General features: G+C 39.7%; 3 protein-coding genes across 4 annotated transcripts in view; 2 read left to right on the top strand and 1 right to left on the bottom strand.

Annotated features, from left to right (window-relative positions):
- Positions 1-2779, top strand: part of LOC116846982 (bone morphogenetic protein 2-A) — a 14288-nt gene extending 11509 nt beyond the window's left edge. The window contains exon 5 of one of the 2 annotated variants that reach the window (XM_032821476.1): positions 1571-2779. In XM_032821476.1, coding sequence (XP_032677367.1) covers positions 1571-1738 — 168 coding nt within the window. In that variant the 3' untranslated portion in view covers positions 1739-2779. Of the gene's footprint in view, positions 1-1567 lie in introns of both variants that reach the window. The other variant, XM_032821475.1, reaches the window with a different exon arrangement.
- Positions 2780-9724: 6945 nt separating this feature from the next.
- Positions 9725-11674, top strand: LOC116847031 (acidic fibroblast growth factor intracellular-binding protein). The gene is made up of 6 exons (XM_032821599.1): positions 9725-10099; positions 10206-10407; positions 10491-10718; positions 10863-11090; positions 11169-11423; positions 11534-11674. Exons 1-6 carry the CDS (start codon positions 10015-10017, stop codon positions 11610-11612), a joined length of 1077 nt encoding a protein of 358 aa, XP_032677490.1. The 5' UTR covers positions 9725-10014; the 3' UTR covers positions 11613-11674.
- On the bottom strand, positions 11671-15203 carry LOC116847032 (pyruvate dehydrogenase E1 component subunit beta, mitochondrial-like). The gene is made up of 5 exons (XM_032821600.1): positions 14935-15203; positions 14635-14697; positions 14162-14368; positions 12950-13580; positions 11671-12624 (listed from the first exon to the last, which is right to left on the bottom strand). The coding sequence occupies exons 1-5, from the start codon at positions 14941-14943 to the stop codon at positions 12473-12475; spliced, it is 1062 nt and encodes a 353-aa protein (XP_032677491.1). The 5' UTR covers positions 14944-15203; the 3' UTR covers positions 11671-12472.
- Positions 15204-15596: the final 393 nt, after the last annotated feature.

Below are 15596 nucleotides of genomic sequence, written 5' to 3'. Positions count from 1 at the left end.
GGGGGGGAAAGGCGATGGAGCGGAGGGCGTGAAATGAAATTAAGCGTGCAGTTTATTAAAATAAATTCTAATTTGCTCCGTAAAATTCCGCAGACGCATCTACATTACAGACGAGTTCTACATAAGTTAGCGGGACACACAGTGTTGGTATTGCTTTCGGTAAACGTGTTTCCCACATATGCAATCATATATGTGTACGTGTATAACGCGTATGTGTATGTATCTCTCTCTCTCTCTCTCTCTCTCTCTCTCTCTCTCTCTCTCTCTCTCTCTCTCTCGCTATTTCAAGCCTCGTATGTTTCTCTGCGCTTTTACTCTCAACCATACGTGTTACGCAAAGCGTATTGCCAATATTAAACGTCGATGATACGCAAAAGATTTATTGATTGTTGTCGATAACGTGTATAAGAAGCCTCAGAAACCGATGCATCGCATCTCGATTCCATTCGGCATAATTCCCTCCTATTAAAGGAACAGTTAATCGTTACGTATCTCAAGTGACTGATTGAAATCAATTTTATCTACTGGACCGTCACTTTTCGATATCGAGCAGAAGCGTCTTCGCGATGCCATTCGCAAGGATCTCTAATATGGTAGATTTTAATTCGAGAAAGCGGGCGATTTATCTCATGCACTCTTCCACCTACACGAACAGTTTTACGGTTCCATTTCTATAAAGACCGTCCAGCCGACAAAGTAATTTCTTTCCGACTCGTACGGCCAATTTACGCTTTACTTAACGTAAAAAAATATAGTCACCTTGCATAACCGCGTCCTTTATTACCTGCATTAATTGTTAATAAAAGTCAGGTGGAGGCACTCTTGTTATACCGCGGCACATAATGTGGATAATATAGTTTGCAACTCGTAACGATAATGGGGCGTTAAGACTCCATTATCACGCAACGTAAAACCCCATTAACTTAGGTCTATGCTTTCTGCCATATACGAAGCGTGACGCGAGAAATATCGTTTGCATACGCGAAATGGAGATGACTTTCTTACGTTCAGCCCGGGGGCGGCTGAAAAGAACGGTATTCGCTCTACCGCTCTTTATCCGTTCGCCCGCTATTTCTCACGGAACGTTTCACTATTAAAACACCAACCTCCAAGCACCGCAACTCCGTGCAAATGACTGGAATTTACTTCAAAACTTATTCCAACTCCGATAATCAAACTCCTCTGAGTCTTTCCTTCCGGGACAAGAAGAATATTCCTTTTTTTTTTGTAAATAGAATCTGAAGAATTGGAAGAAAAGCAATTTTACCGAATAATTTCTATTAAGATAATTTTCCAAGACTTTAACTGAAACGTGTGTTAAAAAAATTACATTTACATATTTCCGCGAACGATATGCCCTCGAGGAAAAAATTGTGTAGGAAAGTAAATGTAAAATTTTTTATTGTACAATTTCAAGCTCTCCCGTTTAGTTTCGTCGTGCCCTGGTTGGAGGATCGTTCGGAAAACGACAATAAAAACGTGCACTTTGAACATAAATTCATCCCACCCATATTTGTGCGAAACGCGGCAAATTTAACGAGCGCAGCGACGTCGCTTCTGCTTACAGCAGTGGTTGAACAAGAAGGGCAACGAGGTGCAGCATCAGAAGAGCGAGATAATACCGTGTTGCTCGCCGACGCAGCTATCCACGATCCAGCTACTCTACATCGACACGAACAACACGATCACGCAGAAAACATTGCCGAACATGGTGGTGGAGGCGTGCGGTTGCATGTGATGCTATCACGAGGACAAAGAGGATGGACCACTGAGCCTCGATGCGAGTATACAAAACTCTACCGAGCCAACACCCCTTTATCCCGTCCCGACTTTTGCCCCCTTCCCCCTCCACTAGCTTAATCACCGTGAGTTTAAACTTGCCGAGACCATCCGTCCGTCTCGCGCGAGCACGAAAAAATCGGTTGTGTGGATGAACTGGTGTGATGAGTCGCGTCAAGATCGCACAGCAGCGATCAGAGATAGGAACGCTTGTGACTGACCACTGTCGCATTACGCAAGCACATGCACTCTATGGAAAATTAAGGCGTAAATTAAGGCGAGCCGTGCTCGTTACGTCCGCCCCCGGGCTGAACGTAAGAAATTTTAGCGTAGCACCGACACCCCCGCGTGCCTTCCCCGCATGTTCACCGAGCCGACAGCGAGAGATCTTTCGGGCAATTTCGACAATGAACAACGGCAATGAACTTTACCACGTGCGCACATTTCTTCACGTCTATATACCGCTACAAACGTACACACACATTATCTATCCGTCCCTCTATTTCTAATCCAAAATCACCGCATTTCTAATTCCCGTTTAACAAATCGGACGACCATTCAATCTTATTACTACTCGAGTGGGTCGATTGTAATAACAAGTGTTAAGCTAGAAATACATGATGCGCGATTTCGTGCCTTCCGACATGCATACTGACCGGCGGTTCAATGCAACGCACAAGTCTTCCAATCCACAATAGGTGCGCTCGAGGAGCTCGCTATTAGCGCTATTCAGCGCTACCGTATCATTCTATCCTTGTTGTTTATCTAAGGAGCGATAAAGATAGAAGAACGCGGTAGCGTTGGTAGCGTGCTCCCCGAACGCGCCCAATAGCGATTCCTGCAGTGAACTGAATTGCTGTGCACGTAAAGGCCAAATCACACTAACGATTGGCGATAGATGATTGACGATTGAAGACTGGAACTTGACCAATTGGAACAAAGCAAGCCAAAGCTGAAGCTTGTTGTTAGTTCTCGAACGCATGGACTGCACTACCTCGGAGCTGAGACAGTCTATGCGTTCGAGAACTAACCTGACCTAGGTTCGAGAACTTTACCCGAGTGCTCTCCCTCTCATTTTGGGTGCTCTCCCTCTCATTTCCGTTTCCACGCATGATGCGCATGAAACGCAGCGTTAGAGTGACAGAGATACGAAAGTGAGATAAAAAGAGAGGGAGAGCACTCGGGTGAGGTTCTCGAACCTAGGTTAGGTTAGTTCTCACTAGAACACATGACCTGCCTCAGCTCCGAGGTAGTGCAGTCCATGCGATCTCATGCGTTCGAGAACTAACCTAACCTAGGTTCGACAACTTCACCCGAGTGCTCTCCCTCTCATTTTGGGTGCCCTCCCTCTCATTTCCGTTTCCACGCATGATGCGCATGAAACGCAGCGTTAGAGTGACAGAGATACGAAAGTGAGATAAAAAGAGAGGGAGAGCACTCGGGTGAAGTTGTCGAACCTAGGTTAGGTTAGTTCTCGAACGCATGAGATCGCATGGACTGCACTACCTCGGAGCTGAGGCAGTTCATGTGTTCTAGTGAGAACTAACCTAACCTAGGTTCGAGAACCTCACCCGAGTGCTCTCCCTCTCATTTTATCTTACTCTCGTATCTCTGTCACTCTAACGCTGCGCTTCATGCGCATCATGCGTGGAAACGGAACGCACCCTTTAATTGTTAATCGTCAATCGCCAATCGCTAGTGTGATTTGGCCTTTAAGAGGACGTGAAATCGTGTGATTCTAGCTTAAGAGACGCCGATTCGATACGCCACGACAAGCACCGCTTGCATATGTTGAAAAATGAGGGGATTACTTACTCGTAGCGTCCTTACGACACGTCCCGACGATCTCACATCGCTATTTTCGACGCTCCCGATACTTATTTCCGCACAGGACTCACTTTCGACCGACAAGAAATGCGCAAAACGCGGAATAATGTCGGTCAATGTGTTAATGGCACGATACAAAAGTGGCGAAAATTCGCACGTATACACGCGACGTGAAGCTGCCGCGCTCCCACAATGACGCCATCTGTAAACTCGATTCTGTGACTATCTTACTATTCGATAAATCGATTATCACTACAAATTTTCGATCAGCCGCATTCGTTTCTAGCTATGCATTTCTCATGATTATTGAACAATCCAGAACGCGAGAAAATGTTTTCTGAATTAATTAACAATCATGAAAAATGTATAACTCGATATGAGTGCGCCTAATCGAAAGCTTTTTTTTTCTGGTAATTATCGATGGTGAAGCCATTCGCGGAAGAGGAGGGGAGAGAAGGAGGGACTGAGTGTACGGTCGTTTCTAATGCAAATCTCCATCGAAAATATCTCTACAAACGATAACGACTCTTGATAGATTGCTCGATCTAATACGATAATAATCGTGAGATATTAATAAATAATTTTTATTCTTTTATTAGAGCTTATGGCTCTAGTAGCATCTTATGAATATTTTATAGAAAAAATCACGTGGGAAAAGACGAATTGTACAGGAGTACCCTCAAACTCGAACTTTTTTCCGACAGAGAAAGGTAGAAAGATGTCCCTTCGATCTTGATGAGTTTGAAATATGTTAGAATCTAGATCAAAATAGGGAACACGTATTTTTTATACGTGCCCTAAACCAGATTTCAACATATTTCAAGTTCATCGAGGGGAATACTTCCGTATTTTTCCTTGTAACGAACTTAATGTTCGATTTTAAATTGTCGTCACGTTTTAAGAAAATTATAAGAAAATATATAGTTCTGTCAGCGACAATATTTAACAAACGAAGGACATAATGAAATCGAGTCTTTCTAAACGCTTCAACAATCATTCAACAATCATTTGGACATGAAATGTTAATAAAAGACATGCCTCGTATACCTAATATCTTTAAACACACATCTGACTGTCAACGGAAGGAACTTTGAATGTCGACACACAGTAATTGTTTTCGGAAAAATGAGAAAACTATACAACGAAATTGCATAATAAGTGCTTGTCGGAAACGGCGACAATCTGGAGCCACCGGCTATGACAAACGACGCACTAAAGGAACCATTACAGTATTTCCTCATCCATTTACAAACACTATCTATCGAACAATTCAAAACCGTTATATCGAGCCGGCTTAATTTCATTTTAACTAGCGTGGCACGTAGAATTTATTTATTGCTGAGTTAAGATTTAACGTTGTCGCGCCGTTTCAGCAGCGGTTAGCTCGTGGGCACGACTGCAGCAAACAAATAAAATGCAATAGTTATTATTCTAGAGGTAAATACGCGCGTTTACTATACGATAATGTCGATAAGTATATTATTAAGCGATGCTAAGCCGATACTGCGGCTGACAACGTCGAGATGAACGGCGAGAGACTTGGTTGTGTCAAAAGCTCCCAGAGCAATAAAAGGTGGCCCAATATTATCGATGTACTTGTTCCTCCATCGTACAACTTTATGGCCCTCGCGTCGAGCGCGAGATAAGTACATTCAGGAATCGATCGATTTTCTCCGCGACGCCGTTCAAATGCACAAGACCGGCGAGATGGATTTATCTCTGCGCTCAAGCCCTCACGACATGATTTTCGATCTCCACTTTGTTAGAACGTAATTTAACTTAATTCAGAATAATGTCACTATCGAAAATGTAAAAATTTTAATTTCGCCAGATTTTGCCGGGATTAAATTTTCGGCATCCGTATTTACGAATCTTCACATATAAATAGGTAACATGCGTTCTCGAAGCTATGCGATATTCAGCTAAGTTCGTTCACCACGCGCGATTTTAACGTCACGAGACGCTCGTGGGAAACACATTAATGGAGATGGTTTCTTTCCGCGTGTTACTTTTATCGCGGAAGCGTCAACTAGTATCTTTGTAAACGTCGTAAATAAAGAGAGCCGTGCACAACACTCGGGCACACGTCGCGCATTTCTCAGCCGCGCCCGAAAACCCGACCCGGGAGAATTCATGGCAGATGAGGGCAAAAACTGTGAACGAACTTCCGCGGCTTCGAGAGTGGATTAGCGCGTTCCTTTCAAAAAATACATTTCGCGTTTCCCCGCGTAACGCTCGATAAACCTTTCCCGAGTAAATCTATCTCGTCGGGTTTCTCCCTCGGCGCCATGTAAATATATCATTCGTGTTTTGCTGTACGGTGCCACGTCTCTGCAAATGAATTTCCTGGAGCGCTTCCTTCCTCCGTCCGGAGACAGACACAGAAACGGCGAACACGCAGTGGCAGGAGAGGAAAGAATAGAGAGAGAAAATAGAGAAAGGAGGGAGAGGGGGTAGAGAACGAAAGAAGGCGGAAGAGAATGAAAGAGAGAGAGAGAGACGAGGCGAGAGAGGAAATGGAAAAGAAAACAAGCGCTAGGCAGAGAATGGCGAGACAATAGTGGCACTGTATCGCGGAATCGAAACCAAGTATGTCCTTTAGAGACATTAAATGTAACAGGGAAATAATATCGCAACCCTGCGAGACAAGTGTATGTCTTTGGTGACAGCCAACGAAGATAACGTAATCATTACTTACGCGAGTCCACCCGGTTCCCGCCGCTCTGTACCGAGAATACGCGTTGAAAAAAGATGACACTGTCAATCTTTATAATCCCAACGGGTTATCTGCGCGTGCATATCGCAATATTAGTACGATACAAATGGGCGTTTATACATTATTTTGCTTACGTTGCTTAACAAAAAAAAAAAAGACAATCTCATCGAGGAGAACAAAAAGTATCTCTAGATGCGCAACGTTAATATTAATAAAGGTAAACTCTGCCACTCATTAATAGCGAGTACACAATGGCTCATTAATCTGCAGCGTGAGCAATACGTGGACAAGAATAACCCATCAATGTACTTGGGATTATAAAGAATTAAGGACACAAAAACGGTGATATCGCGATGCAATAATGGGATCGGTATTTTGTTATCGCAAATTTAGCACGAAATGCGAGTCTTTGCTAATGTCGAATTTCGATGGTATATTGTCCCATTGTAAACTTAAAGTGCGGTCGCCTTTCTTGCTAAATGCGCGACGAGACTGCGAATAAAGATTACGGAATCGCTAATTTAGCTTAAGACATGTGAGTGACACGTTTAATATAAAATAATAAATGTATAGATATAAAAAAAATTAGCTTTTACATGCTTGTTTAAATAAACAAAGGAGATGTGAAGTTTTCCGCTTAAACGACTGCGCGTGCAGATAAAAGACGCGTCGAGTGTTTATTCAATGCATATCTTAATACATATCGAGCGTATATGCCAGCATAGTTTGGCACGTTCTCATGCATGAATATTGAATTATGCATATTTTTCCTTCTTTTAACGTGGACTAACACAATTGGCACGTCGTACAAAAAGAAAAAACCTCTGTACCACTGGTAAAATTCATATTTCGCGGAACTTCATAATTCTCTCAGTCTGCGATTATTATTCATGATGAATCGCAACGACCAGCCTAATTCCATGGCTCAAAAATATAATATATCGATCGGATCAAAATGCGTTCGCTTTAGATCTCCCGTCATTGAAACATTTAATATCACCGTCGTATATAAAAAAATATGCACGAGTTACGATACGGAAATTTTCTTTGAGGATTACAGAGAAATCTTGAATGTAACAGAACACACCAAACAATGAGAACTTTAATACTCCAAGTTCCAAAGTATTTCATTTCCTCTTCACCTTTTTTCAGTAGAACGCGACGTTGGTCATTTTAGTTCCAAGACTTCAAACATTTCCATATCATTATTCCTTAAATATTCACGTAAAAGAAATATACAAATATATGTTAACCTTCTCCCTGTTAACTTAATGTTAAATCCTTGAAAGTTTAAATCTTTTGACGGTATTTAAAACTACATTTCTTTTTTTCTAATAAAAAAAATGAAAGAAAAATCGTTCGAGCTAAAAAAATTAACTCGACGCGAATACTTAAGCTTTACATTCTCCATGCGCCGCTACTCGTTCTGCAAGGCTCGATCGATACGTCAAGACAAAGTCGACGCATTTCGACGGATTTTGTTTTACGGTGCTACAATATTTATCGGTTCGCGTTATAGCAGTCGCCGCCGGTTAACGCGCGTTCCCGATAACGCGATAACAAGTTTAACGTTACGTGACGTTGCCTCGCCGCGGAATCAATTGCAATTCGCGAGCGCAGTAGCAATTTCGATCACTGCTGCCGCTGGCTTGCACTCCTCTTCGCCTGTCAATCAATCGCACAGAATTGCGGCCGGTGTGGCCGTATATGTATGTGCGTATGTGCGTGTCGGCCTGCGCGCGTTACGCCGTTCATATTATTTCGCTCCAAAGTCCGGCGATTACTTTAATTAAGCATGATATTGCGTCGGAAAAATGAAAATAATGCACCGGCCGCACCGATAAAACCCTGACATGTGACAGGGCCGTATCGCCACGTAACATCGTGTGACCTATTCATTCAACAGCTGTATCTTGCTCGGTCCCGCAGTCGAATGCTGACTGGAAATCGGACTTATTCGCGGATAATAATGTCGAAGGAAAACAATAGACAAATGCAAATCAAATATGCCGTGTCAAGAACGGTATGAGTTAGAAGAGGAGACATCGATATAATTTTACATTTGCATATGTGATTGCTCTAAGATTTTTTTAGGAATTTTTAATTTGCTGAAATTTTTATAGATATTTGATACGCACACAGCTATATTTTTGGCACATAAAAGTCGGATCTTTTAACTGAAAATTTTAGTTTTATATAATTGGTGAAAAGAGAACTTTTTTAAAAGTTGAAAATCGCAGAATCTTGACAAATTAAGCTTTATAAAATTATGAATAAGTAATATACTAGAAACTAATTCCTCAGTTAATTCTTAGTAAATTTTACTTAAACAGAATTTTAATTTAAGCTCAACTAAATATCCAAAGTGAAAATATTATGAAAATATAGATAACATCTACTCAAATAAAGATTTTAAGCATGATGCTCCCATTCTAAGTAACGTTGCAGTATTAACGTGATGAAATGAATAAATATTGTAGTATCGTAATAATAAGAATAATTGTCGAAAATTTCCTTGACTTCGTACTTAAATATTCCGAAAGTTATATTACTACAAAGTAAACTCAAATCCGCGAGTATTTAAAGTTGATGCAAATTCTATTTATATTATAATATCAGAATTAATGTAAATCCTGAAATTATCATTAGTAGCTATCTTAATTATCGTATCTGATGCAAAGAATTAATACTTTTTGTTGCTTGATTTACTCTGCAGATGAAAGGAATAACTGAAAAGAACTTTAAAACAAGTGGCTAAAAAGGAAGAAGAATGAAAACAAACATATTTGTACACACAATTCAAAATAACCTTAACATTTTATATCTTTACAAATTTAAACAAATTTTTTAATCATGCGCAATATATATGTACATATTTATGCATTATAACTGTTGATTATTTTACGGAAGCGGTTCCGTCGAAATGATCAGTAATTATGATGCACAAATATGCATACACATTATAGTGTATATATATTCCTCTTGCCTTTGCCCCCGCGCGGTTAATACCTCGTTGTGTTTTGTTTACACGTTAAAATTTCGATGACTGATATTCGTTTTATTACCGTTCGAAGATCTTTTCTTTTGCCTCATTGCCGACATGAAACTTTCCCTTCACCTTTGTTATCCGCGCGGCTAATGTTCCATTAGGTTATGTTTCGTCTGCACGTTAAAATACGATCGCGATGATTGACATTTGTTTCATTATCTCTTAATTTAGAAGAGCCTCCTGTCTTGTGCTTCATCGCTGAGTTTCGACGCCGATTCACATCAACTCGATTATTTTCGCACGCAAATTGATGAACTTTCGGCTACACGGCAGATTCAAACTCTCATCCGAGAACGCCACTACGTACATCAAGCGAGCTTCGCGTGAACGGAAACACAGTAGTGCCATCTCACGAGCGACACCATATGCACGGTAACCTGAAACTGTCACATGCGCAATGTATCACGTGAAATGTCACCGGCTGTTGTATTTTTATTATATGATTGATCTTATTTCGCCACATTCTAACAAGACTTGTGACATTTAAATGGAAAAATGGCGGTGATTTTACGCGTGAACAAGTGTTTTTGGCGGCACAAGAATTAGCATAACGACTACATTACGCAAACATTAATATGATTTTCGCAATGATTTTACTTGGATGATGGTGTCATAAAAAGACAACATAAATATAACCTTAAACATGCTGTCAGAAGTGGATGTATTCATCAGTAATTATACGTTAGTAGATCCTGAAATTTATCAACTTTGGGTCGATGGTCATTCCTGTAAGTAAAAGGAATGAAGTACAAACTACATCTATTTATCTACACGATAAAATTTGGATCTATTGATCTATCATGACATATATACATGTATGCATTTTTTTATTAGCCAATGATGCAGTCAGTATTTTACACCAACGAGGGATTTGTCAACAGACTGATGCACCACTCCAATTAGTTGCATCAGACATACTGGATCATTATCGCACCTATGCTCTCTTAGAAAAGCTATTACACACACCTACAAAGCTTGTCAGTGAACAACTGGCATTTCAGATTGAACCACAAACTAGTCAAATGCTCATTGAGATGTAAGAGTAGCTATTCATGTAAAAATTAAAACTATTATTCTTAAATCCTTTCTCATGCTGATGCAAATGATCATTTATTTCAGGTATTATGAATTTGATGATGTAGTGATACGTGAATTGCTGGGAAAGAAGATAACATCTAAAAGCAGAAAAGATATGGACGAAGTGGCAGAAAAGACAGGAATTACATTAAAGAGTTGTAGAAGACAATATGATAATGTAAAAAGAGTGTTTAAAGTTGTCGAGGACTTGCCAGGATCTCTAGCAGCCAATATCAAGCAACACTTTTTACTCTCAGATGACCTCGCTAAGTATGCATGACTGATTATAAAAACTGTAGCAATCAACTCAATGTGACTACATAATTCAGTCATGATAAGAATCGTACGATTCATATTCATAATGCTTGCTAAATCCACTTCATAATGGTTACTAAATATTTTTAACTATTACAGACGATACGCAGTGGTAGTATTCATAGCTTGTTTACGATTTGAAATGAACAAAAGGAAACTACAATTTTTGACATTTCCCGACTTATATCACTGTGCCAATAGTATGATGACATCGTGGACGTATCGTTGCATTGGATCAGACTATTTTGATACAGATTTGGACAGGGAATTCCTACAGGAATTATCAGAATGTAGGGTGCTCTTGGAAAACGACAAGCATCACAAACAGTATGCTGAATCTCATGAAAATAAATCGATTCATTTATTATGAAAATTGCAAAAGCAACACGATCTCGTATATTTCAGCTTGGTATGCATTAAACTCAAGCCGATGCTCCTCGACCGATCTTATCAAGAATTGGACATGAACTTTCGTTCGTATTCAAGAGCGATACTAGGAATCGGATGCAACCTGCATAGATCGCGAGAATTGAGATTTTTCTTTCTGGAACTGGTGGAGAGATGTATAGAGCCTTGGCGACAAGTCAATTGGACGCATTCCGATCTTCGGAATTTCTTAGCCGTTTATACACAGTGTGCCCTTGACATGGATGTACTTAGGTAAAAGTCAGAGAATATACTTAATAGTGTCACGTTTCTCAACATATCTCGTGCTATTTCTAATAATTTACGTCAGAAAAGAACATTAATTGTAATAATTTTTATTGCAGAGAGGGAGAACTGAGAGACGCGTTCGAACGTTACATGACGGTAGTAACATGCTGCCTTTTACGTATGTATCATACTTGATTACTAATATACATGTAGAACATTAATATAATTAGGAGTAAATAAAAGTTGGAACTGGTAAATTGTACATGACAATTTATTAAATTTCTGTAATAAATAAACAAAGGCAGCACATATGTGCTGTCTGTAATTCTGCAATCGTATGTATATGCGACGGCGCATCAATCAATCGCGAATATTGTACTATCCACATATTCTTTGCCGATACTGTGGACAACACGCGGCGTGAAACTCCACAAAGAGAAAGGCAGTTCTCATTAAGACGGCAGTAGAATAGCTTCACTTATATGTAATGTATATTAATCAGAGATTAATTTCGATTTATTTGTAAATCGAAGACAAGTTAGATCTTTCTGTGCATACAATTATACATATTAATATTTTAATTAGCATACTGATATAAGTACTAAAATAGATATATACATATACAATTGCTATCACGTATCAATTACCTAATAATAAGATGTATATTAATCAATATCTGTATATTTTATTATACAGATTGCACGCTGACTTTAAAAAAGTGCAATTCTACAAACCTCTTTATATGTTATAACAAATGTACGTTCAGATTTCTTCCGTAACACGTACATCTTTGTAAGAGTTTCACGCATAAAACTTACAAGGAAACATTTCTTAGACATTTTATCCAGCGACAGTATATCTTCATATTACGAAGATTTTGCACTTACTTGTTCACTCATTTGCGATAAATTCTACTATTCATGATCTAACGATGATTGGACGAGGTAGAATATATCAGATAGAAGCATGGATCCGGGAGATGAGGAAACTGCAATGCGCTTTAGGAGAACCGTAAAAATATCTGGATTTCACCTAAGTACTTGCGAGACTAATGACTACTGCGTCACTCCTAAAACTTTGTGAACGGCGCTCACTATGTCCTTTATCTGTGGCAAAGCCGCGACCTCCAACGATTTTGCATATGGCATAGGCGTGTCAACACCAGTGATACGAATCACAGGCGCGTCAAGATGGTAAAAAGCTTCACCTGCAAGAAGATATCTCTATTAAGGAAACGAAGGGAACATTGTCATTAGGAATAATTGGACTAAAATAAGATCAAAGAAATTCACTCTTGTGAAATCAAACGCCTTCGAAGTTATTTACATCGGCTTCTTACAGAGCGTTAATTGTAATTTCAGCTACTTTTAATTGTCACTTGATACTTGATAATCTGCATCTTTTCTATCAGATAAGCAACATTCGCGATCAACAACTTACTGAGCGATATGTTCATATATATCATCCTATATATCATCATTACATAACTGATGAATCCGGTAACAAGGCAACGATTGTTGAGCGAAACTTACTCTCAGCAATTCTCGCGCTGACTTCCGCGCCAATGCCGCACTGCGGCCAGCCTTGCTCAACCGTTAATAGATGTTTTGTCTTCACCACGGACTGTACGACGGTATCTATGTCCAGCGGTCTCAGAGAGCGAAGATTTATCACCTCAGCCTCGATCCCTTTGCCGGCGAGCTCGTTGGCCGCTTCGAGGCACTCCTCGACCGCTTTGGAATGTGCCACCAATGTGACATGGTTGCCCACTCGTTCTATTTTGGCCTTGCCGATCGGCAGGACGAAATCCTTAGATAGAGCTTCGTCGGACATAGGATACTGCACACCATATAATATTTCGTTTTCGAGCATTACTACTGGGTCGGGATCTCGAATAGCTGCCTTTAGCAAGCCCTTGGCATCTTCACTGTTGTAAGGTGACACTACTTTCAAACCAGGACAGTGACTGTACCAGGCGCCAAAACATTGAGAGTGTTGCGCCCCGACGCCTGCGGCAGCACCATTGGGCCCACGGAACACCACCGGCACGTTGACTCTACCCGCAGACATGTAAAACGTCTTGGCGGCTGAATTGATAATCTGATCGATTGCTTGCATCGAAAAGTTGAACGTCATGAATTCACAGACTGGTCTTAGGCCGGCCTGCAAAATATCACATTATGTTACAAAATTTCGCACTCTTGTCATGAAGGATTATAAGAGAAAAAAGAAATTTCTTCTATTGTCTCAGAAACCTAACATAATGGACAATTTTTTAGATTACATTCATATTTAGTGCACCTGATTTACTAATGAGTGATTATTTATGACAATAGCGATTATAATTTATGACCATGCGATTATAATTTGTAACACATTATTTATGCAAACATATAATCATAAAAAGTCTTATTTATGCAAACATATAATCATAAAAAGATATCTAAGAATGATATTAAATAAAAACACCTAATTATTGACATCTCCTTATGTATCTCCTATAGACACTGACACTCCAGAAGAAAATCTGGTTTTTCTTATGATCAACACTGCGGTGTAACTTTTTGCCTACACTTTATAATTTCAAACAAGAACTTCACAACTAAAACTGTGAACAATCTTTGCTGGTTGCAAGAGAAAATCAGATTTTTCTAAAGTTTCAATAACTAAGAAGGATTAATCAATTGGCTGTTTACCAAATTGGCTGTTTTACCTTACATACCTTATGATTAGTTTAAACTTACCATAGCAGCCCCAACAGCAATACCGGTAAAACCAGCCTCAGTAATTGGTGTATCGATAACTCGCTTGTCTCCATACTTCTTCCACAAACCTCGAGAGACTTTGTAAGCACCATCGTACATTGCCACCTCTTCACCAAGAAGGAGTACCCTCTCATCTCTTTCCATCTCCTCATCCAAAGCTGAGTTCAGAGCATCTCGCACTGTCATCTAGTATTTCAACAAATTTCCATAAGAAAACACCAAGCAAAAAGCAAATGACCTTTTATGTCCTTCAAATGATTGCTTTGGTAAATTATCATAAGTACAGAATGTGTCAAATTGAAAATGAATAGAAAAGAAGCAAGGAAAAACCATCAATTCACGTGGAAACATTTGCAGATATTGACATTGTAACAATTATGATCAATAATCAAGATACAAATTTCAGAGTGTCAGACAAGAGTATAGGTTAAGTTGACAATAAAATAAGTCACCTGATGTGCTGCTGCCCATTTCGATGTGGAAAACGAGCGGCGAGCGACGGTTCTTACGATGATCTGAAAACAAGATAGCATCGTTGAAGCACATCACTTTCATTTGGATATTTGAAATATTCCTACATTCCATTATTTCACGTAGACCGCAACATTCTACTTCACTTTACAGCCACCTGCTGCTTCACAACATTTATTTGACAAAACAATCGATACAAAAAAGCCTGCAGAATTCAGAACGAAAGTCACAGCACGTAATTTGTCTCGTGGAACTTTATACAATTTTATAAAACTTTTTACCGCGAGCATGATAGGCCGTGAAAAGCAAGTCGAATGCGAGTACGACAGTCTTTCGTTCGTTCGACTGAGGATGTCACTGACTGAGGAAGACGACCTGTATCCAGGAGTTCTCGTCCTGTCGCGACTACAAAACTAATTGTATTAACAGAGCCAAGGACGTGGGATTCGGGACTGTTATGAAACGTCGTCTTCGACAAGCCGAAACAGCGGCGCGTCGACTGGCGTTCGAAAATGTTGCCGCGAACCGTATGGTGCAAGGAACGTGAACGTATAGATCTAACGTGACCACGCGACTTGTTTTTCCGCGTGATATTTACGTAAAACGCATCTCTACTTACATTCCATCGACAACGTAGATCTCCAATGCAAAGCTACTATGAAATGTAAATGAAGCCGAAATAAATTGTTTCCTTTTCTTTTTAAATGGATTTTGTACACTTTCTCACAGTAATTCTTTTACTTTTTTTCTGCAATAACCTAAATATAAGGACTTAAGTATAAAAAGTATGTAAAAACACAATTGAAAGAAAGGATTTAATGAAAAGGGGATATTTTGCCACTTAAAAAAAAAGAAAGGGTAGCAAGTGTAAAAAAGTGCAGCTGGAAGGAGCATATAGTCTTTTACAATCGTTCATTCTTTGCTTTCTATTATTATTTGTTGT

Source organism: Odontomachus brunneus, unplaced genomic scaffold (genome assembly GCF_010583005.1).
Source record: "Odontomachus brunneus isolate Ranch 3 - 2012 unplaced genomic scaffold, Obru_v1 Obru_scaffold_072, whole genome shotgun sequence".
NCBI lineage: Eukaryota > Metazoa > Arthropoda > Insecta > Hymenoptera > Formicidae > Odontomachus > Odontomachus brunneus.
Note: the sequence above shows the minus strand (reverse complement) of the source record. Positions and strands in the feature narration are given on the sequence as shown.

What these genes read in the sequence shown, in the direction of transcription:
- LOC116847032 (XM_032821600.1), bottom strand. An exon ending in AATGGGCAGCAGCACATCAG is followed by an intron (nt 14,369 to 14,634) that starts GTGACTTATTTT and finishes TTGAAATACTAG; the next exon opens with ATGACAGTGCGAGATGCTCT. An exon ending in TTGCTGTTGGGGCTGCTATG is followed by an intron (nt 13,581 to 14,161) that starts GTAAGTTTAAAC and finishes GATATTTTGCAG; the next exon opens with GCCGGCCTAAGACCAGTCTG.
- LOC116847031 (XM_032821599.1), top strand. Translation starts at nt 10,015, where the DNA reads ATGCTGTCAGAAGTGGATGTATTCATCAGTAATTATACGTTAGTAGAT. An exon ending in TTGGGTCGATGGTCATTCCT is followed by an intron (nt 10,100 to 10,205) that starts GTAAGTAAAAGG and finishes TTTTTTTATTAG; the next exon opens with CCAATGATGCAGTCAGTATT. An exon ending in AACGACAAGCATCACAAACA is followed by an intron (nt 11,091 to 11,168) that starts GTATGCTGAATC and finishes CGTATATTTCAG; the next exon opens with CTTGGTATGCATTAAACTCA.